Below are 25,127 nucleotides of genomic sequence, written 5' to 3' on the forward strand. Positions count from 1 at the left end.
TTGCCACAGTTGGATTTCGGGGTTCAGAACCCACCGCGATTAGTTTGAAAAACCCTCCAGTGTACAAGAGGAGGAGGAATGAATAATTAAAATGTTCGTTTATAAGCTTAATTACATTGACGTTGCAAATGAATACTTGACACACTGTTTCTTCATCGCATCTGTCCATTTCTGCACTTGATGAGAATTTTCTGAAGTTAGGAACCAGGAAAACAACTACAAAAGCACGGCATTCTGCAACTTTTTAATTTCAATTTTTCAAGTGCACACCGAATATTGATTAAACCTTGCACAACATCCTTTCGGATGAACGCGTTCAAACTTTAAACAACAGCTTGAAGTTGCCCTCCCCCTATTGTTCTTCATCAGACTTCAGGCACAATCGCAATTCGGCAGTTGTTCTTGTTCTTTATTATTAAAAGAAAAAAAAACAGTAGATTGTAAACTCTATTCATGGGATTAGAAGTTAATTTTGTTTCGGGGTGATCAAGTGTTAAAGAGGAACGCGAATGAAACGGAAGTTGCTAAAATATGACTCACTGGCGATAATTATGCTCGTTGCAGATACGGGGAAACGAGACAGGGTATGGCCGCAACTGAAACTAAAGGGCAGATCAGGGTCCACCCATAAACTTGTACAACGCACGTAAAGCCTAGGGACATTAATAATACATACCGAAAATATTTCGCAAACTTAACGTGGTTCAGCCGTTTCAGAGAAGTTGTGGGTGGCTCTTAAAAGAGCCGTTGGGTTTTGGATGTGTTTTTCTCAGCACAATGTGGGGTCTCACTTGGAGCTGGTGTACTTGGTCACCGCCTTTGTACCCTCCGACACGGCGTGCTTGGCCAGCTCCCCGGGCAGCAGCAGCCGCACCGCGGTCTGGATCTCCCGGGAGCTGATGGTGCTGCGCTTGTTGTAATGGGCCAGGCGGGAAGCCTCCCCCGCGATACGCTCGAAAATATCCTTGACGAACGAGTTCATGATGCTCATCGCCTTGGAGGAGATGCCGGTGTCGGGGTGAACCTGCTTCAGCACTTTGTAGATGTAGATAGAGTAACTTTCTTTCCTGGATCGTTTCCTTTTCTTGCCGGCTTTCCCCGGCGCCTTCTTGATGATTTTCTTGGCGCCCTTCTTGGAGGCTTGCTGTGCTTTCTTCTCATCTGCCATACTGACAGTCACTTTCAGACACAAAATAAGCGAAAGCGGGCTCGGAGCTCGCTTTTTATAGCCTGATCGCGTCAGCAATGCTAATGAGGGATGGAGGAAAGTCTTATTCATGATTGGGTAGTTTAAAAGAATGTCAAGCATGACAGCAGCCTCTCTGTGATTGGTTAGTTTGGGACACAATGTGAATCTGTCAGGATCTGCAACGAAATGCGAGACACAAACCAAATTTTGAACACGGATCTAACTCCTAACTCACTCGAAAATCAACTGGTTATTGTCATTTAATTATATCTGGAACACAGTATCTGTGAGATTTTAAATGTGGCAGTGTGTTTTATTCTGCTCATGACAGTCTTTTGTGCATAACATATTATTTTGTTTCATCTCTCTCTGAGTTCCACAGGGCACTTGTGTCATTGAGAGATTCAGGCTTATTGAGGGATAGTTTGTCCAATGTCTGTCAGTGTCTCCTATGTGAAAATGCGAGTGCAGTTCCTGAGATGCTGCTTGGCCTGCTGTGTTCATCCAGCCTCACATTTTATTATCTTGGAATCTCCAGCATCTGCAGTTCCCATTATCTCTGCAGTTATCTATCTGTCCCAGTCTGTTTCTGCAGTGTGAATGATTATCACTCTCTCACAATCTGTTCCTGTCATACAGTCATAGAGATGGATAGCACTCTTGGGTCCACCTCGGCCTTAATAATCAGATTTCGTAAATTAATCTAGTCCCATTTACCAGCATTTGGCCGATATCGCTCTAAACCCTTCTCATCCTGAAACCATCCAGAAGCCTTTTAAACGTTGTAATTGTCCCATCCTCCACCACTTCCTTTGGCAGTTCAGTCCAATTATGCACTACCCACTGCGAGCAAATGTTGCCCACCTTAGGTTATTTTTCTCACCTCTCACCTGAAACCCATGCCCTCTAGTTAGGGATTCCTCTACTCTGGGCAAAAGAACTTGATTATTCACCCTATCCATGCCCCTCATAATTTTATAATCTTCTGCAAGGTCTCCACTCAGCGTCCAACACTCCATGGAAAACAAGCCCCAGTAAGCCCTGTCTATTCAGTCTTTCCCGAAAGGCCAAGTCTCCGGCCATGGCAACAATCTTTTAAACATTTTCTGAACCCTTTCGAGTTTTAAAAAAACCCTTCCCCATTTTAAGGGGACACAAGACCCAAATGCAGTTTCTCAAAAGTAGCCGAACCAATGTTCTGTACAGCAGCAACATGACCTCCCAAACCATACATTCAATGCACTGACCAATAAAGGCAAGTGTATGAAATGCCTTCTTTGCTGACCTGTCTATCTGTAATTCTATTGTAAGGAGCTATGAACCTGCACTCAAAGACCCTTTGGTTTGGCTTCCCTGGAGCTTACCTGGAGCCTGCCAGTCCTGCCCTGATCTTCCCTGACAAAATGTAGCACCTCATGCTTATCAAGATTTAACTCCATCTGACAATCCCCAGCCCAGTGGTTCTTCGATCAAAGGTCCCATTGTTGTCTGAGGTCATACAGTCATACAGCATGGAGAAAGGCACTTTAGGTCAAACTGGTTCATGTTGACCACAGTGCCGATTCAGCTAGTTCCAATTGCCTGAATTTGGTCCATGTCCCTCTAAACCCTTGCTATTCAAATGTTTTTTTCAATGTTCCTATTGTACCTGCCTCAACCACTTTCTCTGATCACCTATTCCACATATGCACCACTCTCTCATGTCCTTCTTATACCTTTGCCCTCTAGTTTTCAATTCCCTATTCTTGCAGAAAAAATACACTGTATGCATTCATCCTAACTGTCCTCTGATGATGTAACACACATCAATAAGGTCATACCTCATTCTCCTATGTTCCAAGGAATAAAGTACTCTCCTGGCTAATCACTCCCTATAACTGAGGCTTCCTTGCCCTGGCAACATCCTCGTAAATCTTTTTTGCACACTTTCCAGTTTAACAATGACTTTCCTATAACAGGATGACCAAACTGTACATGATCCTCCAAATGTGGCCTTACCAGCAACTTCTACAACTGTAACGTACGTCCCAACTCTTGTACTCAATGTTCCACCCAATGAAGGACAGCATGCTGAACGCTTTCTTCACTACCCTGCCCACTTCTGACATCACTTTCAATGAACCATGTACTTGTATTCCCAGATGCCTCTGTTCCACAACACTCCTCAGGACCGGAACACTTACTGTGCAAGTCCTACCTTGGTTTGACTTTCCAAAGTGCAAAACCTCACACTTATCTGAATTGAATTGCATTTTCCAATCCTCAGCCCACTTACCCATCTGATCAAGATCCCTCTGTTATTTTTGACAAACTTCCTTGCTATCAACAATACCTTCTAATATTGTTCATTGGCAAACTTACCAATCTTAACTTGTACATTCACATCCGGATCATTTATATAAATGACACATAACTAAGGTCACAGCACCAACCGTTGCGGCACACCATTAGTCACAGGCCTCCAGTCCAAGAAACAACCTTCAACCATCACCCTCAGCTCCCTACCATCAAGTACATTTTGAATCCATTTAGCTAACTCCTCCTGTGAGCCATGCAACTAAACCTCCTCACTGTCTAGCCATGCAGGACTTTGTCAAAGGTCTTACTAAAGTCCACACAGACAACATCCACTCCCGACGCTTATCTATCCAAATGGTTACCTCTTTAAAAAACTCAAACATTTGTCAGACATGACTTCCAACTCGCAAATCCTTGCAGGCTATCCCTAATCAGACATTGACGATCCAAAGTTGGTTGATTCTGTCCCTCACTATCCTCTCCGATAGCTTACCTCTCACTGACATCAGGCTCACTGGCCTGTAGTTCCCTGGCTTGTCTTTGCTACCTTTCCTAAACAATGGAACAACATTGCCCACCCTCCAGTCTTCCAGAACTTCACCAGTGGCTAAAAATGAAGCAGAAATCTCTGCACGGTCTCTGCAATTTCTTTCCTAGCCTCCCACATCATCCAAGGACAGACTTGATCAGGCCTCGGGAATTCATCCACCTCAATGTGATCTAAGGCTGCAAACACCTCCTCTCTGGTAATATGTATGCAGTCTAAAAATATCTCCACTTGTTTCTCTTATTTCCTTAGCATCCATGGTTCTCTCCTTAGTAAACACGGAGATGAAATATTCATTAAAAATCCCCTCCCCTGGCACCGCGATCTGCTGTGGCTCCACACATAGATCACCATGTTGACCTTTAAAGGGACATTTTCTCTCCTGAGCCACCCTTTTACTCTTAATATAGCTGTAGAACCTCTTGGGATTATCTTTACCCTAATCTGCCAGATCCATCTCATACCCTCTTTTTGACCTTCTGATTTCCCTCTCAAGTGTTCTCTTACACTTTTTGGAGCTATCTAGAGATTCACCTGAGTCTGATAGCTTAAACCCAATGTATTCCTCATGAGTGTATTCACTCATATGTCCCCTTCAGTTTCCTGTCATATGAAAATGTGAGGTTAGTTATCAATCTGTACATTTTTGTCTGCGCTCTGAATGTTTGGCAGCAGTTATCACTCTGTACCTGTCAGGTTATGCTCGATGAATAAATTTTCAGTCAATCCATGACTGTTTCTGTTATAAGAATGCAAGAGTTATTTATCATTCTGTTGCTGCCAGGCTCTGCTATGTGAATGTCTGATTGCTTTTATCAGTCTTTCCCTCTCAGTTTCTCTGTGCATATGGGAGTGTGGGTATGGGTATCAATTTGTACCTGCCATTTTCTGGTATCTGAATATGAGAGTTTGGATGTCAATCTGTACCTGTCACCTTCTGGTGTGTCAATATTTGTTTTAAGCTCTGTGACTGTGAATGTCATTTTCAGTCTCTCTTGTTTCTGCTATTACAACATTTCACTTTAGCTATCAATGTGATGTTAGTATCTGCCAGGTGACTATTTGAGCACAATTATCAATCTATAACTGACAACTTTCCAATATGCAAGTATGAAAGTGTAATTGTCAGGCTGATCTGGTCAGTATGTACAATGTGAATAAGGGAGTGTAGTTATCTGTCTGTCTCTGTCAAGTTCTATACATGTCAACCTAAGTGTAACCTGAAAGACAATGTAATATCAATATGTGACCGTAGTTATCAACCTGTTCCTGACATTTTCTGCTGCGAGAAGGTGAGTGTCGTTATCGTTCTAGGTCAGTCAGTCTCTGCAATGTCCATCTGAAAGTTTAGTTATCAATTCATCCCTGGTGTTTTCTGCTCAGTGAATGTGTGTAGTCATCAAAGTGAGCCTGTCAGGTTATGCTGTGGGAGACAGAGTGTTATGATCAGTCTGCTCATGACAGTATTTGCTGTGTGAATATGCGAGTGTAAATATCTACCTAGACCTTTCAGTTTCTGATTAGTGAATGTATGAGTGCAGTTTTAATTTGTATCTGTTAGTTTCTGGTCTGTGAATCTGAGAGCGCAGTTGTCAACATCGTCCACACAGTTTGTGTTAAGTGAATGAATGCAGTTATCTGTCTGTCTCTGTTATGTGAATGTATGAGTCCATCATCATCCTGTACCGTCAGTTAATGCACTGCAATGAGACAGTGTAGTGATCACCCTGTCCCCGTCAGTTTGTCAGACTTGACTATGAGAGTGTTGTTATTCATTGATGCCTCTCAGTTTCTGCAATATGAATGTGAAAATGCCGTTATCAATCCATACTATTCACTTCCTGCTGTGTGAATGTGTGAGTTCATTCTCTGTTTCTGCTATGTCAATATGACAGTTTAATTATCAATCTGTACATGTCAGTTTCTGTGAGATGAATTTGTGAGTGCAGTTTTCAACATGTAACAATGAGATTCTGCTCTGTGAATACTTGAGTGTCGTCATAAATCTATACCTGTCAGTTTACGCTATGAGAAACTAGGAGTGTGATCATCAACCTGTTCCTGTCAGTTTCTGGTAAGTAGGTACCTGAGTATAGATACCATTCTCTTCCTGTCAGTTTCTACTCTGAACGTGTTTCTGAAATTATCAGTCTATCCATGACACTGCTTTGCAACAGGAATGTTTCGTTATCAATCTGTATCTGTCAGTTTCAGTTCTGAGAGTCTGAAAGCATAGTTATTAAGGTTTGTAATTCATACAGATCAGGTACTCAACTACAACAGCAATCATCCCAAGTGTCATTTCCAATAACTACAAAACAGATGACAACAGAAAGACACAACACGTCGAGATACTAGTGACCCTGCCATACATTAACGGCATGCCAGAAATGATCACTAGATTACACCGCCCAGTAGGAATCATGATTGCCCCCACAAACCAACAGCTACTGATGAGAATAAAGGATCCGCCAACCACGACCGACAGAACCAATATTATTTACAAGATACAATATTTATAAGATGTTATAAGTTATTTACAAGACTATGAAAGGATCGCCATAAACATTACATAGGGTAAACCTGTTGCAAACTAGACATCAGCATTCATAATCACCATCCAGCTACCAAGGGACATGGCCAACTATCATTCATCTCAATACACATGGGCAAAGAGTGACACCAATTTGAATGGGACAACGTAGCCATCCTAGGACAAGCCAACCAAAGGCACTCACCAGAATTCCTGGAGGCTGGCACTCAAACTGAAACTCCATTAATAAACATGTCAAGCAGGATGTCATATACTAAGATACTAATCCAGAAGAGCCACCCACCCCAGCAAACCGAGGCACATAAACAGTAAGTAGGACAGAACACCACTGCTTCACTGATGATGTCACGTAGGATGATGACAAAACATTTGTGAAGAAACTTACAAGCTTGGCAAGCAAGTCAGCAAAAGCATAGTTATGAATCTGACCCTGACAGTAACTGCAATGCAAATGTGACGGCAATTGTCAATTTGTATCTGTCAGTTTCTGCAATTTTGAATGTTACTGTTATCAATCTCTGTCAGTTTCTACTTGGTGACCGTGTGAGTACAGTTATCAATAAGGACCAGCCAGGTTCTTTTCTGTGAATATCATAGTAGTTATCAAAATGTACCTGGCAGTTTATGCCATGTAAAACTGGGAAGGCTGGCTCCAGCTTCTGCAATTCTTGCTCTCTCCAAGGTTATTTTCAATCTATTCCTATCAATTTCTTCGATATGGAAATGTGCATGTACAGCAACCTGTCTCTATAAGTTTCTTCTCTGTCAATTTGCAAGTAAACCTATCAATATGTACCTATGAAAATCTACTTTGTGAGTATTTGAGTACAATTATCAAGCTGTGCCTGTCAGTATTTTTTAAATCTGTGGATATGTGAGTGCAGTTATAAATCTGTACCTATCACTTTATGCTCGGTGTAATTGTGAGTGTTATCATCAATATATCCCTGCCAGTTTCTGATAATGTGGATATGACAGTGTAGTTATCATTCAATTTCTGTCAGTTTGCTGTGTGAATATGAGCGTGGTTATTAATGTGTGCATGCCAGTTCTGACTGTGGGAATATTTTCATCAATCTTTACCTGTCAGTTTATGCAAACTCAACATGTGAGTTTCATTATCAATCTTTTTTGGTCTGTTTCAGTAAATATGAATCTGAAGGGTTAGGTATCAATCCATACTTGTTGCTTTCTACTTCTAAAAGTGGCTTAATGGTCAGCAATCAATTATTTTATGGGTTGACGTGTGATTCATAACGTTCTGGATGTGAGTTTGCTCGCTGAGCTGGAAGGTTAGTTTTCACACGTTTCGTCACCAGTCTAGGTAACATCATCAGTGAGCCTCCGACGAAGCGCTGGTGTTATGTCCCACTTTCTGTTTATCTGTTTAGGTTTCCTTCCAGCTCAGCGAGCAAACTCACATCCAGAACCTCAAACTGACCTATAAATCTTCTCAAAACTCGCTACATTCATAACATGATAGATGTTATTAGAGTAATGTTATGTGGATTTCCTTCAATTTCTGAGAGTATACTTTGTACAAAAATGGTGTAAATGTCAATGGGCTGTGAATAATGAAACTTGTCAGAACTGGGCATTTTGAATGGAGAGAAAAGAAAAATAAAATTGCATTTTACTGTTGGTTTGAATATATCTGTTGGAAATTAAGCTCAGTGTGTGACTGACTCAATCTGCTCTGTGACTGTGGAAAGGATGTTCTCTGCTCTGACAGTGGGAACATACCTGCTGTTTATTAGGATGAGCTGGTCACACTGGCTTTGATCTGAAGCAATGTTACATTGTCCTGGTCCTTCCAGTGTTTGTCTGTAGGAAGACAGAAAAGATAGCTCCTGTAAACCAACATCAGTTGGATTTGACAATACTTAACCGATCAATACAACATTTTGCTAATAGTCATTTGGATATTTTACTTAACACCAGGGATTCGAGCAGAACTATGGGTCTGATTCCAGACTTGTCCTGAGATACTTCTTGTCTGATCATTTTTAAAGACTTCAAGACCATTTGAGTGAGGTCCAAAAAGTACAAACCTGTCTGTGGATACGCGTTTAGTTATTGATCTATTCATGTCAATTTACTACTTGATGAATGTGAGAGTGTCATTGTCAAATTTGGTAAATTATTTGTGTATTACACAGCAGAGACTGACAAGGACAGAATGATGCTGATCTACAGACCAACTCAAACGATCCAGCACAGAAGGCATCCATTTGGGTCATCATGTCCATGCTGATCCAAACAACACCAGATAGCCATCTTCATCCCATTTTCCTGCACACATCCCATAGCCCTGCAGCTTACAGAACTTACGGGGGAGGTTCAGGTATGCTCTTAAAAGAGTTTAGAGTCTCTGCCTCCACCACCAACTCAGGCATGGTATTGGAGATACACACCTTCTTGTAAAAATGATTTTCCTCCCATCACCTCTAATCCTTCTGTCACTTCACTTTAATCTATGACCAATGTTTTTTTTTAAATTCCCTACCAAGGGAAACATGTTCCTCCTATTTACTGTCTCTCGCTCCCCTTCCCAATTTCATACGCCTCAATCATGGCACTGCTCAGTTAATGCTGTTCCAAGGAATACAACTCCAACCTCTCCAATCACACCTCGTAGCTGCAGCTCTCCAACCCTGGCAACGTTCTTGTAAAACTTCTCCACACTCTCTCCCCAGCAATAACATCCTTCCTGTAATATGATGTCCAGAACAGCACACAATACCCCAGTTCCAGCTTCACCAGGGTCTTCTGCAGTTTCATCATTATCGCCCTACTTTTGTGTTCCAAACCTCTGCCAAAGTAGGACAGCATTATATACACCTTTTTAACAACCTTATCTATCTGTACTGCTACCTTCATATTCCAGTGCACTTGCACACCAAGATGACTTGCTTCATCCGCCACACCACTGCCCCGCCACCTCTTGTCTTCCTATTTATTGTTTCACCTCCAGAAATGCATTACCTCACACTTATCAACGTTGAACTCCATGTGCCACTTACCTGCCCACGCCACAAAACCACTGATATCATTTCAGAGTTGATCGCTATCCTCTACACTACCCAAAACATGGTTATTTTTTGTGTTGTCTGCAAATTTCCAAATTGTGTCCCTCATGCTCAAGTCCAATTGTTAATGAATAAAACAAACAGAGATTCCAATAGCAAGCTGTGTGGAACACCACTTGAAACAGCTTTCCATTCATAAGGGCAGTCATTGACCATTACCATTTGATTCCTGTTGCTAAGCCAACTTTGGTTCCAATTTAAACACATTGCTCTGTATCCCATGTGCTTTTCTATTTTTGATTAGTCTGCCATGTGGTACTAAGTCAAATGACTCACTAAAATCCATGTAGTCAACACCCATTACACTGCCCTCACACATTCACGTGGCATTTACTGACAGGGGCAGATTGTGAAATACAACTGCGTCTTCACAAAGCAATCAGTGTCTGTTCCTGCTGTATAGATTTGTAAGCTTTGTTATTAACCTGTTTATGTTAATGTATGAACACACAACATGAATATTGGAGTGCTGTTATTAACCTGTACCTGTCTTTTTCTGCTGTGAGAGTCTAAGAATTTGGTTATTCATCCTTAACTATCAGTTTCTGCGATGTGAATATCCAATGATTGCTGTTAATGTGTAACTGTCAGTTTCCTCTACATGAATATGTGAATGTAGTTATCCATTTCGACCTGTCCTTCTTGACTATATGGATATACAAACATGATCAAACTGTTCCTATCAATATCCACAGTGTGAATGTTTAAGTGCATTTATAAACCTTTTCCAGTCAGTTTCTATGTTGTGAGAATGGAAATATAATTATTAATCTCAGTGTTAGATTCTGTTCTGTGAATATGAGTATAGTTATCAAACTGTACCTGTCAGTTTATGTCATATGAAACTGGGCGTGTTATACAAATCTCTTTGTATCAGCTTTGGCTTTATGAACATGAGAGTGTAGTTAAACAGTCATAGAGTGATACAGATGGAAAACAGACCCTTTTGTTCCAACAGTCCATGCTGACCACAGGTATCAATTTCATTCTTTTCCTTTTAACATCTACTCCTTGCATGTGAATGAGATTTCTAATGTGCTGCCAATCTAAATTAAAGGCAGGTACTGGTCTGAGTCACACTGTCCTTTTGTATATGTCTACTTGTCTTTCCAGCTCTGCATGTATGATCTGATAGCCTTTAGGAGGTGGGATTAATGTATGACAAATTTTCTTATGTTAAGTAAGTGTGGACATGCTTCTGCAATAGTCAGTCTCTCAACAAGATTGAGAGTGTGGTTAAAGTTGGTTTTCATCAACATCAGGCTAGCAGTCAGCATGGGATCCATTCAGTCTCTGGTATTGTGTGCAAAGTGCTCCTCATTCATTGTCATTGTCTTTCACAGTACGGGTTTCATGTTATGTTCAACATGTACATTGCAAGAACTGCTGGAGTTTTATTTTTTTGCTCTGGATTGGTCAGTTTCTCATCTGAATGTGTATTTCAAATCTATCCCTTCTGTAACAAGATCATTATGAGTGTTTCTTCAATCTATTTCCAATAATCTCTGGTTTTCTGTCTTGATCTGGGTCTGCTCATGTCACTGTTTGATCTCCTTTTTGGTCCATTTAACAACAACATTTTTATTCAGTTTGTTTGTATGAGATTGTGCTGCTTTTTAATTTGTACTTTCTCCAACAGAAATTGATACATGAGTTACACGTCCAAGTCTAAGACATGATGAGATATTTGGAGGCACATTTCATCTGGATTTCAATTTACCTCTTGGGCTGTTTCAGTAGAGTCCATCGTGGATCATGCAATAGCTTCAATATTTTCTAACGTAGAGAACAAGACTAATTTGCTTTCGACCAAGCTGATACCACATACTTTATCTAAAAGGAATGCACTCACGTACTGGGATTGAAGTTCTTCACTCTCACCCTGTCCTGTTAACAGTTAATGAAAAGCGAGCTCTCCCCACCAATGTGATCTTCGACAGTGAATATATTTTGGTGTTTTTGTATGGACATCTACTGACGTGGCAGCATCTCTGTGCTTTGTCAATTATTGTGTGCACATTGTGTATTGGCACCATCTCACTGCATTCGTTGTTGTGTCAGAAAATCAGTTTCCTCAAGTCCTTAATTGCATGAATAAGGAGAATACCTGGTGCATCCTATTTGGTCTTCTCTGTTACTTGTTTCTTCCATTCACAGGTACAATTAATGTATTTACGAATTACTTCTCTACCTGTCAGAATGTGCTATTCAATGGGACTGCAGGCTTCACTCCGTTGCCCTTAAAAATTAGACAGACAGTCAACACAGACCAGCGTGATTATTTTGTGAAGAACTTGGAAACTAAAAATTAACACACAGGACTGGGGCTGCTCTCTGATGCGCAAATTCTCAGAATTCATATGAGTTTTTTGAAAAGAGCTGTTGTGATGAAACAAGATAGACAGCCACAATCGATGGACCCTGTTTCAATCTTCCTGCATTGTGTTACTGAGCAGTTTAAATGTTTCCTGGAAATTGGAAAACCATTTATCACAGTTGGAGAGGAGAGAGTTTTCAAGTCATCTCTCCTGTAGTGAATGGGAAAGAGCTGAAATTCTTCAGTTGTTTGTGCCTGTAGCATTCACAGGCAGATGAACACACAGGACATTGCAATAGTAATGAGTCTGTGCTTTTCTTCAGAGTTGAGTAGGGAAACATAAGAGACCTTTGCAACTGCTATATTGCAGAGTCTAAACAGCAGTGGTGATATCAAGGGACATCTTCAAGATGATAGGAGTATTGTTTCATATTGCATAGTGACATTCATTTTGGAATACTGAAGTAAATGCATTAATTTAATGTGTAATTGCTAAAGGGAAAGTGCCATGAACAAATCAACTGCACTGCAGCTGACTGATCACAATATTCCTTGTGCAGGAAAGAAAATTGGCTTATTTACTTCAATTTTATTTTGTGGCTCGGACATTACCCTCTCTGTGTGGGGAGGAAGAAGACAGAAGTTTTGTCTTCTGTCATGCTTTGGAGTAAACTGGAACAGTCAAACTAAATTTACTGAAGAATAAACATTGTTGAACTCTCCTGGCAAACAAAAAAAAACGTTTACTGTCTACCTGATTTGGCCAAATCCTTCTTTCTCCATTGTTTTGAAAAAAATGACTTTTTATTATGTTCCACATTTGAGAAAATGGCATCTAATTTTCTAGTGTGTGTGATGTAATACTTCAAAGGGAGTGTCATGTGGAACACAGGGCTATTTGAATAAAATTTAAGCTAATTGGGAAAAAAACGGTTCACAATTATAAAGTCCTCTTGCTGAGGACAGAACAAAAGAAAAATCTATTCCCGCTCAGTGAAAAAATTGACAACTATTCGGTGATCAAGGTAGGGATGGTAGTTCCTCTGCCACCATGATATATTGATGGAAATTGAATGCTGGCTGAATGGACGTAGAATTGTTGCCTGGTTGTTTCTAACCAGTACAGGCTCAGTGAGAAACAGAACTGTTTGCTGTGCCGCAGATGTCTATGACTACATATGTGAGAGTGATAATTATTCACATTTTCTGTTAGCTGGAGTTTAAATGGAACTCCATAGCTGTTAGTCCTTGCATCATATCTGTCGTTATGGTGTTTGCATTTTGAACTAATTCTGAATCAGTCAGTACCTATGGCTGTCAGTCCATCCACATGGAGACAAAGCAAAGTTAATATCACACGTCCTGTGACATTTCTTCAGAACAGAGGTTGAACTTCCGAACACTCGTTTCTCTTCACAGGTGCTGACAGGCTTGCTGAGTTTTTGCAGCAATTTCTACTTCTGTCTCTGATTTCTATCATCTGCAGTTCCTTGATTTTCCATTTGCCAGACTTTGACACTGAAAATTCACATCATTTATTTGTCGTGTTTATGTATGGGATTAATACTTATCAAAGGAGCAATTCTGTCCCGATCAGTTATTGGTCAACTAAACTTAAATATCATTCGTCATTTATTTTGGTGACTCATGACTGTTAGTGACTGCAGTATTTTCTACATCTGTATTAAACATCTACCTCGACTAAGATTGTTGATACAGTGTAACAGAGTGATCATCTGGATTGTAACTTGAAAAATATGCTTAATAACCGTAGATTTAATTCAGTTCCTGACTGATTTCAGTTGCTGTAACTGACAGAGACTGATTGATAATGACATTTATATGTTCATAAAAGCCATCCATCCCTGTCTGTTTCTGCAATGTCAATATGTGAGTTTAGTCATCAATCTGTTCATGTTAGTTTCTGCCATGTGAATGTTTGAGTGCAGTTATCAGTTTGTTGGTTTTGACAATGTGAATGTGTGAATGTAATGAGCAATCTGTATCTGTCACTTTCTGCTGTGTGAATATTTAAACATAGGCATCAGTTTGCACCTGTCAGTTTCTTCCATGTGAAAGTAGTTATCAATCTTTGCCTGTCAGTTCAGCTTTTGTCAATATGAGAGAGTAGTTATCAAGTTTTACCTGTCAGTTTCTGCAAAGGGAATGTGAGAGCACATTTGTCAATCCATGTAGGTCAGTTGCTGCTTTTCAATGTGTGTAATTATCAATTTTTACCCATCCAATTCTGATTTGTAAAAAAAAAACTAAGATAGTTATCAAACTGTACCTGTCAGTTTTTGGTAGATGGAACTGGTATCATCATGGTTCCAAGATAATAAAATGTGAGGCTGGATGAACAGAGCAGGCCAAGCAGCATCTCAGGAGCACAAAAGCTGACGTTTCGGGCCTAGACCCTTCATCAGAGAAGGGGATGGGGAGAGGGAACTGGAATAAATAGGGAGAGAGGAGGAGGCGGACCGAAGATGGAGAGTAAAGAAGATAGGTGGAGAGAGTGTAGGTGGGGAGGTAGGGAGGGGATAGGTCAGTCCAGGGAAGACGGACAGGTCAAGGAGGTGGGATGAGGTTAGTAGGTAGCTGGGGGTGCGGCTTGGGGCGGGAGGAAGGGATGGGTGAGAGGAAGAGCCGGTTAGGGAGGCAGAGACAGGTTGGACTGGTTTTGGGATGCAGTGGGTGGGGGGGAAGAGCTGGGCTGGTTGTGTGGTGCAGTGGGGAGAGGGGACAAACTAGGCTGGTTTAGGGATGCAGTAGGGGAAGGGGAGATTTTGAAACTGGTGAAGTCCACATTGATACCATATGGCTGCAGGGTTCCCAGGCAGAATATGAGTTGCTCTTCCTGCAACCTTCGGGTGGCATCATTGTGGCAGTGCAGGAGGCCCATGATGGACATGTCATCTAGAGAATGGGAGGGGGAGTGGAAATGGTTTGCAACTGGGAGGTGCAGTTGTTTGTTGCGAACTGAGCGGAGGTGTTCTGCAAAGCGGTCCCCAAGTCTCTACTTGGTTTCCCCAATGTAGAGGAAGCCGCACCGGGTACAGTGGATGCAATATACCACATTGGCAGATGTGCAGGTGAACCTCTGCTTAATGTGCAATGTCATCTTGGGGCCTGGGATAGGGGTGAGGGAGGAGGTGTGGGGACAAGTGTAGCATTTCCTGCGGTTGCAGCGGAAGGTGCCGGGTGTGGTGGGTTTGGAGGGCAGTGTGGACCGAACAAGGGAGTCACGGAGAGAGTGGTCTCTCCGGAAAGCAGACAGGGGAGGGGATGGAAAAATGTCTTGGGTGGTCGGGTCGGATTGTAAATGGCGGAAGTGTCGGAGGATGATGCGTTGTATCCGGAGGTTGGTGGGGTGGTGTGTGAGAACGAGGGGGATCCTCTTGGGGCGGTTGTGGCGGGGGCGGGGTGTGAGGGATGTGTTGCGGGAAATACGGGAGACGCGGTCAAGGGCATTCTCGATCACTGTGGGGGGAAAGTTGCGGTCCTTAAAGAACTTGGACATCTGGGATGTGCGGGAGTGGAATGTCTGATCATGGGAGCAGATGCGGTGGAGGCGGAGGAATTGGGAGTAGGGGATGGAATTTTTGCAGGAGGGTGGGTGGGAGGAGGTGTATTGGGCCTCCTGCACTGCCACAATGATGCCACCCAAAGGTTGCAGGAACAGCAACTCATATTCCGCCTGGGGACCCTGCAGCCATATGGTATCAATGTGGACTTCACCAGTTTCAAAATCTCCCCTTCCCCTACTGCATCCCTAAACCAGCCTAGTTCGTCCCCTCTCCCCACTGCACCACACAACCAGCCCAGCTCTTCCCCCCCACCCACTGCATCCCAAAACCAGTCCAACCTGTCTCTGCCTCCCTAACCGGCTCTTCCTCTCACCCATCCCTTCCTCCCACCCCAAGCCGCACCCCCAGCTACCGACTAACCTCATCCCACCTCCTTGACCTGTCCGTCTTCCCTGGACTGACCTATCCCCTCCCTACCTCCTCACCTATACTCTCTCCACCTATCTTCTTTACTCTCCATCTTCGGTCCGCCTCCCCCTCTCTCCCTATTTATTCCAGTTCCCTCTCCCCATCCCCCTCTCTGATGAAGGGTCTAGGCCCGAAACGTCAGCTTTTGTGCTCCTGAGATGCTGCTTGGCCTGCTGTGTTCATCCAGCCTCACATTTTATTATCTTGGAATTCTCCAGCATCTGCAGTTCCCATTATCTCTCATCATGGTTCCAGTCAGTTTCTGCTATGTGCTGCCTTGAGCATATTTACTAATCTGTCACTTTCAGTTTCTCCTGTATATCTGACAGTGGAGTTACTGATCTCTACCCGTTTCTGCTTTATGAATGCGTGAAAGCATTTATCATTCTCTCCCCATCAGTTTAAGCTATGTGAACGAATGCATTTATCATTCTGTCCCTGTCAGTGTCTGTAATGAGAATATTCAAACGTGTTTGTGCAATTATTATTCTATCCCTGATAGTTTCTGCTCTGTGAATATGTGCTTCAGTTATCAAAAAATACCTGTCAGTTTCTACTTAGGGAATGTGTGAACACTGTTTTTCATTTGTACCTGTCAGCTTTGGTTTTGTGAATAATTGTCTGCAGTAATTAATCTGTACCTGCCAGAGCTTTCACGTGAAGATGTGAATATGATCATTAATCTGTCCCTCTCAGTTTCTGCTCAGTAATATGTGTGTTTAGTCATCAATCTGCAGCCATCACTTCCTGCCTCGTGAATGCGGGACTGTATTATGAATATGTCTAAGGTTCCTGAGTATATTTGTAGGTTAGGTCGTGGATACTGTGGTTGGTTCGCTTGCCGAGCTGGTTCATTCATTTGCAGATGTTTCATGACCCTGATGGGTAATATCATCGGAAACTGCAATGAAATGTTTGCAAGCTAATGAACCAGCTCAGCAAGCAAACCAATTACGTGTTACGAAAATATGCCTGTCAAATTCATCTATGAATATCCAAGTGTCGCTATCAGTCTCTCAATGTTTATGCTTTTTCCTTCTATAACGTGTGCATGCATTTCTCAATTTTTCCCAGTTTTTTGTGGTCTGAATGTGTCCAATTATAATTCTGTCCTTATCATTTTCTGATATGCGAATATGAGAGTGTACTTATCACTATGTGCGTGTCAGTTTCTTCCCTATGGCTGTGAGAGTGTATTTACCCACTTGTCCCAGTCAGATCCTGCTCTAAATCTGAGTGACTAGTTATTAACCTCTTCCTGTCGCTATCTGATTAGTGAATGTGTGAATGCACTTGTCATTCTCTCCCTGTCAAGTTTCTGCTGTGTGAATGTGCAAGTGAAGTTCTCAACCTGTGACTGTCAGTTTCAATCAAATATTCTACTTTTAGAAGTTGCAGGTTTTCTTTGATGTTCAAATATCTGCTCCACAACACAAATCAGATTTTACTTGTTGCCAAATGTGTAAAGTGCTAGAAATGAAACTGTTAGAGCTTTTAGCATTGACTGTCTCTGGCAGAGTGCCTGAGGGCTGAGGATATTCCACAATATTCAGGCTGTGGTACAGTTGAAATTTTATTCTGGGATTGGTCACTGTCTTGTCTAAATGTGCTCAGAGTTTAATATTCATTTTCTTTGAAAGTTCACCATACAATATCCTCTTCAATTTATTGGAACAGTTCATGAGAATTCTGCTAGAAAAGTCAACAGCTTTTTTTTCTCTGATGGAGCGACCAAATGATATTTAGTTTATGATCACAGCAATTACCATGGATTTAAATGATGGGAATTGGACTCCTTAGCTCAAATTCTGTTCTGTTTATCTCTTATCATGAAAAGCTAGCTCTCTGATCTGAAATCCATGACAAGAAATCATTTTGAATGTTACATGTTCTGAGGCTTGCAGTGTATGTGATTTTCATGGCTGTTACATGTTGTAGCACGTGTTGGGATTGTGCAGGTATTTGCAACTCATTGTAAATCTGTGTGTGTGTGTGTGTGTGTGTGTGTGTGTGTGTGTGTGTGTGTATTGAGAGTGTGTTGTTTATGTTCATGCGAGCACGAGATTGTGACAGCGAAAAATCACGTGCACTCAGTAAGCATTCTCTGTCAGGTGTTGGCACAGGACATGGGCATTTAAAAGTCATGTTACTTAATTGTTCTGTCTCTGCCTGGGACACGTGTTGGGCAAACGATCAAGACTGTCCCTGCTCAGTTACTGATGTGAATGTTTCCACCCATATCTGTACTCATTACCTACCTCACATATGGTTGGTGTAACTATGCAATGGCATGAACTAATTATTCACCTTAACAAGGTGCACTAAGTATTCCTTTCGTGATACAGGAAAGCCTCCGGAGACTAATTAATATCTCTATATGAAGCTTTTTCCCTAATGCTTTTAGCGATCTTTGTATTTTATGAAGCACATATATTTCGAGATTTCAACATAATTATATGAAGAATCTTTAACTAAAAGTATTTCTTAATACCATGAATAATTTCAAAGAAACAACGAATTGCTTCATATGTTTTTTTTCTGCAGTTTTTATGAAATTCTAGGCTGACTGTCATCTGGGATCATTCACGTCACTTTCCCGAACTGACTCTGTTCACCTAAAGGGACAACTTCCTTTCATTAATGAGATTGGAATTAATCATAACTGTAATTGAATGAACGTGTTTGATCCTCTGGTACTTATGTGAGCCATAATCCCATTAGTTCATCTGTTTGTTATTGCAGGAGTTTACCGTCCCCTTCAATGTTTGTTCCAAATCTTCAAACAGTCTCGCACAAACCTTCTTGCAGTTGTTTATGCAAATGCTCCCTTTTGTGTCAGAATAACATCTTCTCTTCTAATAGTAACACCTCTAATTTTTTATTCATTCACAGCATGATGGTGTTGCTGACTCGGCTCACATTTATTGCCTGCACCTAATTGCCCAGAAAGCAGTTCAGAGTCAACCTCATTGCTGTGGGTCTGGAGTCACACGTAGGCCAGACCAGGTAAGCATGCCAGTTTCCTTCCCTCAAGGACACAAGTGAAGCCAGATGGATTCTTTTTCCTGACAACAGACAATGGATTCATTGTCATCATTACATTCTTAATTCCAGATGTTTTTTTAATTCAAATTCCACCATCTGCTGTGGCAGTGATTGAAGCCATGTCCCCAGAATGTTGTCTGGTCTCTGCATTAACAGTCCAGTGATACGACCACTAAGTCAATGCCTCCCAGATCTGGTGGCCTTTGTTCAGAACTGAGGAAGCATACCAGGCCTGAAACGTTAACTCTGATTTCTCATCACAGATGCTGCCAGACCTGCTGTGCTTTTCCAGAATCTTCTGTTTATTAATTGTCTTCCTTAGTCACTGATAACATCTAAAGTTTCCTTCCATGTCTGTACCCAATATCCACTCCATACATGGTTATATTGTAACAGTGACAACTTGATCTATTTATATACCTTGACTGTAACTTTAAAAATGCCCTTCCTCACCAAGCATTCAATGCAGTTAGTGAGCATATATTTGTGATGAAGATTCAATTAATCCCTCTTCAAATGCTAAAAATGACAATGGGCTTTCAAAGACGAACTTTACTGGAATTGCACTGGGTTTTGGTGATGTTGTTTGGCCCTTGGATTGAATGTAGATATCTGGAATTTGAGCTCAATGCAAGTCTTACCCCTATGACTGTGGAAAGTAAATTCTCCACTCTGACAGTGCTAACATACCTGCTGTTTGGTTGGAGCAGCTGGTCACACATGCTGTACCAAGTAAATATGAAATTGCCTTGGCCCATCAAGTATTTGCCTGGAGGAAGAACAGAATTCTCCTGTAAATCAACATCCAACGAGTTTGCAAATATTAAAACTGATCAAGGCAAAATTGAATTAATACTCATAACACTTCGTTGTTTTAAAGCCAACAATTCAAACAGAGAAGAGGCTGGCTCCATAATTTACCTGAGCTCCTCCTCGTCTCTTTCTTTATGCGAAATTCTGAAACAATTTATTAAGAGACAATGAATTGAATGCTTACACAGTTCAATACCCAGCTCCCAATACACTACCCATTTAAAGGAAGGACAACAGACACTATTTAAAACAAAACACACTACGAGTGCTGCGTTTATCCTTTACATGATTAACACATTTGTCTGTACTGTGACTTCTTTACGATTCAATGCCAATTCGCAACAAACAACGTGAAACAGAAGCTAAACGAGGAATTACCATCAGCGTTCGGAGAATTAAATATCACAAGACTGAACCCCCCGCCCCAGCAGCCGCTTCTTGCCGCTGTGTCTCCCTCCGCAGGCCCACACACAGCCCGAGAAAGGCCTCTCTCTCCCCGCCCCCAGGCCGCTCACTCCAAGTTCCGGGACCAGTTCCTGCTCCGCTCCGCCTCTTACCTACAGCCCCCGGTTCTCCCTGAACTGAGCCCGAATCAATGCCGGTCTCGGAGCCCCCTCTGTGTCCCAGACTCACATCTCGATGCGCTGCTGGAAGGAGCCTGCTGTTCCCTCGCTTCCCTGGGCGCTGATCTCTCCATCGCGGCCTGTTTCAAACAAACCTCTTCAACTAACTGAGTCAATGCTCCTCAATGGCAGCGCTGGGGGAGGGCCTCACGCATGCGCTCCTCCAGTCACAACATGCAGCTTTTTGGTTGTTTTGGGGAGGGGGAGTGAAAAATTATCGCGCATGCGCTGCTTTTCACAAAGATTCCCATAAACTAACATCAATTGGCCATTGACAGTAGGAACTGCAGATGCTGGAGAATCTGAGACAACAAGGTTAGAGCTGGATAAACACGGCAGGCCCAGCAGCGTCAGAAGATCAGGGAGGCTGACCTTTCGGTCCTCGGCCCTTCTTCAGAAAAGACTCCCGGCCCGAAACGTCCGCCTTCCTGCTCCTCTGATGCTGCTGGGCCTGCTGTGTCCATCCAGCTCCAAACCTTGTTATCCAATGGTCTTTTCCGTAATTCCCTTCACTCCCAGTGTGAGCAAAGCAAGTGGTGCTGTTGGGGAAAGGGCAGGGAACGTTTCAAGCTGGGGCTTTGGCTCTTTCTGAACCTTCAATGGAGATTATTCCGGATCATGTTAATAACTGCCTCCCTCCGGCTCTCTTACAATCTGATGGGGAAGCACTGATGCTGACGGCCATTCCATTCATTTAATGCGCTTCACCATTCTATAACATCACGTCGGATCTCATGTCAACTGCAGTTTTCATTCCTGCTGACCTTCGCCTCATTTTAACTCTGTCAAACTAACATACAGAGCGATGGAATAAATGGGACATTTGAAGGAAGGCAGAATACAACTGTTGGATGGAGTCTTGCGGCGCAGGGGTAATGTCACTATTTATGGGTCAGGTGGACCGTGCTGAAGTTACACACGAACGAAAGTTTTTCAATATCATATCTGAATGCCTCCAGATGCAAATACCAGTTTCGAAAAGATGACTGATTTTGTATGCTGCAGACAGAAACCTTCTGATGAAAGGGATACCTCAACCACAGACCCTAAATGTTCTTGTTTACTCACTCCTGGGACGTGGATGTCGCTGGCTGGGCCAAAATTGTTTGCCCGTCCCGAGTCACCCCCCGCGCCACCCCCCCCCCCGCCCCGAGAAGGTGCTGCCGAGCCGTCTTCCAGAACAATTGTCGTCCGTGTACTGCTCACATTGCCGTTAGTAGGGAGTTCCAGGGTCTTGATCCAACGACAGTGAAGCAAAGGGGATATATTTCTAAGTTAGTATAGTGGATGGCTTGGAGGAGAACTTGCCCTCGATCTTGCCCAGTGTTCCTAAACATCAGCCGCCCAAATTCTTTATACTGATGTATTCGTGAGTATGGAAGGTGCTCTTTTTACAGTTTACAAAACTGTCTTTTCAGAGGGCAATTTAACACCGTGTTTGATCCACGGTGGAGGCGTACAAATGGAGAAGAAAATGAACTTGAAAGAAAATAAAAGTCCCTGAACTTGGGGAACATTTCAAAATCTGGAATGAAGGAACAAACAAATGCATTGATTATGAATGAGAAAATGAGGAAAAGTTTTTTACAATTGCAGAAATCTTTGAAAAAATAACTGTTAATGTCTTGATAAATATGTAAAAGGAGAATGGAAATAAATCTAGGTTGGTAAACACAAATGCACATCACTTACAATCAAAAAGAGGGGAGTCCATTGTGAGGAATAAAAAAAAGGCTATCCAACTGACTACTTACTGTTGTTCTATGTTCACACAGGGTGACACACATAACACGTCAGGAATGTTGTGGAAAACAGAGTTTAGTGAGAGGGAGACTCTGAATCAAGCCAGTATTATTCAGTAAATTGTGTTGGGAAAATTGGTAGTACTGAAGGCTTGGAAGTACCGGGGACTGATAACTTATGTGCCAGAGCTCTTAGTGGCCGTATTGGTGATGATGTTCCAAACCTTCATAGGTGCTACAATAATTTCCAAAGATTGGAGGGTAGCTAATGTCAACAATCTATTTGTAAAGGGAGTGTTGAGGTAAAACTTGTAATTTTAGACCATTCAGCCTGCAGGAAAAAAATGCAGATAATTGGAATGAAATGTCAGGATCAGACAGAGTCAGCATGGATTTGAAAGAACTGTTCCTCTGCTGTACTATTCAATGTTCCCAGCCTGATTAATCTACTGGATTAGGGATGTTAAAGCAGAGCTGTTCATTTTAATTTACCAAAAAGCTTTTTTAACAAAATCCCACAAAAGATGTTATCGTGTTAACACCAAGGAACTGTGATTGGTGCAAAGCATTCAGAATGATTAAAAAAAAACTCTAGCTGGATAACAAGAGATATGGAGAGGGAAGAAATGATTTTTTTTTCCTCAATGACAAGAATCAGTTTTAGGATCAAACGTCTTCACAACATGTTCACAGTAATTTAGATATTTGTAACAAGACCCGGGTGTCTCCTACGCTAATCACTGAAAGTAAGCATGCAGATGCACCAGGCAATGAGGAAGGCGAGAGGTATGTTGGCCTTTGTGGAAAGTGAATTTGAGTACAGGAGAAACAGTGAATTGTGACAATTTATCAGGGCATCTGTGAGGCAACACATAGAATACTGAGAGCAGATTTGGCCTCCTTACTGAGGAAGGATGGTGTTGCTGTGAAGGTAATTTTAACAGGCAGATTGCTGGGATGGAAGGAGAGGTTGAATTAGTTGTGAATATATGTGCTGAAAGTTAGAAGAATGAGGGATTCTCTTAGAAATCTGTAAGACACTGTCAGACCGAGAAAGTGTAAATGCAGAAAAATATTCCTGTTGGTAGGAGTCATATTTTTAGGAGAAAGGATAACCCTTTCATGACTGAGAAGCCGAGAGTCTACTTAATTCAGAAAGTGGTGATCTTGTGAAATTCCCTGCCACAGAAATCAGCCACGTTCAACACATTGTATGAGTTCAGTATGGTGCAGGTGTAGCACTTGTGGCCAAAGGGAAGCAAGGTATAATTGGCTGAATGGCAAGTGACAGAGAGTGAAGATGGAGGGTTGTTTTTTCGACTGTAGGCCTGTCATCCAGAGGTGCTCCCCAGGGATTGGGACTGAGTCCTCTTTCGCTTGTCATTATATAAATGATATGAATGAGAAGAGAGAAGTCATGGCAAACACGTTTGTAGATGATAACAAACTCAGCAGCATAGTATTCAGAGGAGAATGAGTCCTAAGATATCAAATGGATCTCGATCCTTTACCTCGATGGGCTGCAAAATGACAGATAGAATTCAATCTGGATGAATGCAACATTTTGCATTTTGGAGCAACTTACAGAAGTAGGCCTTGAATGATTAATGGTAGGTCCTTGGTAGTGTTGTAGGACCTATCCTGTTGAAGTCTGCATCACTTCTAAACGGGTTGTTTATGAAGGCATGCTTACCTTCATTGCACAGTCCTTTGAGATTATGAGGTGGGTAGTCACATTGAGGTTGAGAGGTCACCTTATAGAAGTGTTTAAAATAATGAGGGGATGAGACAGTGTTGACTGACGTTGTCCTTTTCCTGAGTTGTGGGTGGCGGCTGGGGAGGAATTGAAGACTAGGGCGAACATTTTTCATGTGACGGGAGATAAATTTTTAAAAAGACACTTGCGTTTTGTTTTTGAACAGAGCATGGGCGCATGTGGAATGAAGCTCCTGACGAAATCGTCTCTATGCCTACAACTATAACATTAAAACGACATTTGGATAAGTACATAAATAAGAAAGGAAATAGGCCAAGGACAGATCGGTGGAATTAGTTCAGTCTGGCATTATATTCGCCATGTTATGGTCGGACTGAAGGTTATGCATCCTTGTTGAATGTGTCCATGTGAGAGAAAAACGGGCACAGGCTATTGAGTTGGATGATCTGCCATTCTCATGATGAGTTGGAGGGGAGGTTTGAAGGAGCTGTCTGATGAAGGGTCTAGGCCCGAAACGTCAGCTTTTGTGCTGCTGAGATGCTGCTTGGCCTGCTGTGTTCATCCAGCTTCACAATTTGTTATCTTGGTTTGAAGGGCTGATTGGTTAGGTCCAGTTGACATTATTTATGTTTCTATTTCTGTTTATTCCCAGAACCGATGTTGAGTATTGTCAGCGAAATTAAAAATACTGATCTGGGTGATCAATATAAGTTCAAACCAGATGATTAACTTTTGGAGCTGAATCTGGAGAAGAGCGAATCTCCGGCGCACAGTCCTCAGAGAGTTTAACACTTACTGAGGAGAAAAACTGCAACTAACTCCCTGGATGTCGGAGCAAAAGCTGAAAGGAAAAGAAAATATATCCTTCCACATTTACATTTGGCGATATTTCTGGCATGTGACTGTGTGGATGTGAATATTGAATCAGAGAGACAGTGCGAAAAGGGCGGGCGGGTTAGGCGCACGTAACTGTGCTTGTCTGTCCGCTCATATCATGATATTTCCGAATTTCTCTTAATCAGATCGAAAATACTTTCAATTCAAGTTATCCTCCTGCTCCCCCACTAAACCCCAAAGCTAGAATTCAAAGCTGTGTAATTGTTAATTTTAAGATTTCAGTCTGAAAGTGATGATAATGCCAGCGCTCAGCTCAGAGAGCGCGATGAGTGCAGCAGCAAAATGCGTTTAACTCGACAAC

The 25,127-nt window shown here is 42.0% G+C and overlaps 1 protein-coding gene across 1 annotated transcript; it reads right to left on the reverse strand.

The window, feature by feature from the left end:
- Positions 1 to 704: 704 nt before the first annotated feature.
- On the reverse strand, positions 705 to 1,198 carry LOC132207118 (histone H2B type 1-O-like). Its single transcript, XM_059642291.1, has one exon. The coding sequence runs from the start codon at positions 1,166 to 1,168 to the stop codon at positions 788 to 790; it is 381 nt and encodes a 126-aa protein (XP_059498274.1). The 5' UTR covers positions 1,169 to 1,198; the 3' UTR covers positions 705 to 787.
- Positions 1,199 to 25,127: the final 23,929 nt, after the last annotated feature.

The sequence above is a fragment of the Stegostoma tigrinum genome, chromosome 44 (genome assembly GCF_030684315.1).
Source record: "Stegostoma tigrinum isolate sSteTig4 chromosome 44, sSteTig4.hap1, whole genome shotgun sequence".
Taxonomy (NCBI): domain Eukaryota; kingdom Metazoa; phylum Chordata; class Chondrichthyes; order Orectolobiformes; family Stegostomatidae; genus Stegostoma; species Stegostoma tigrinum.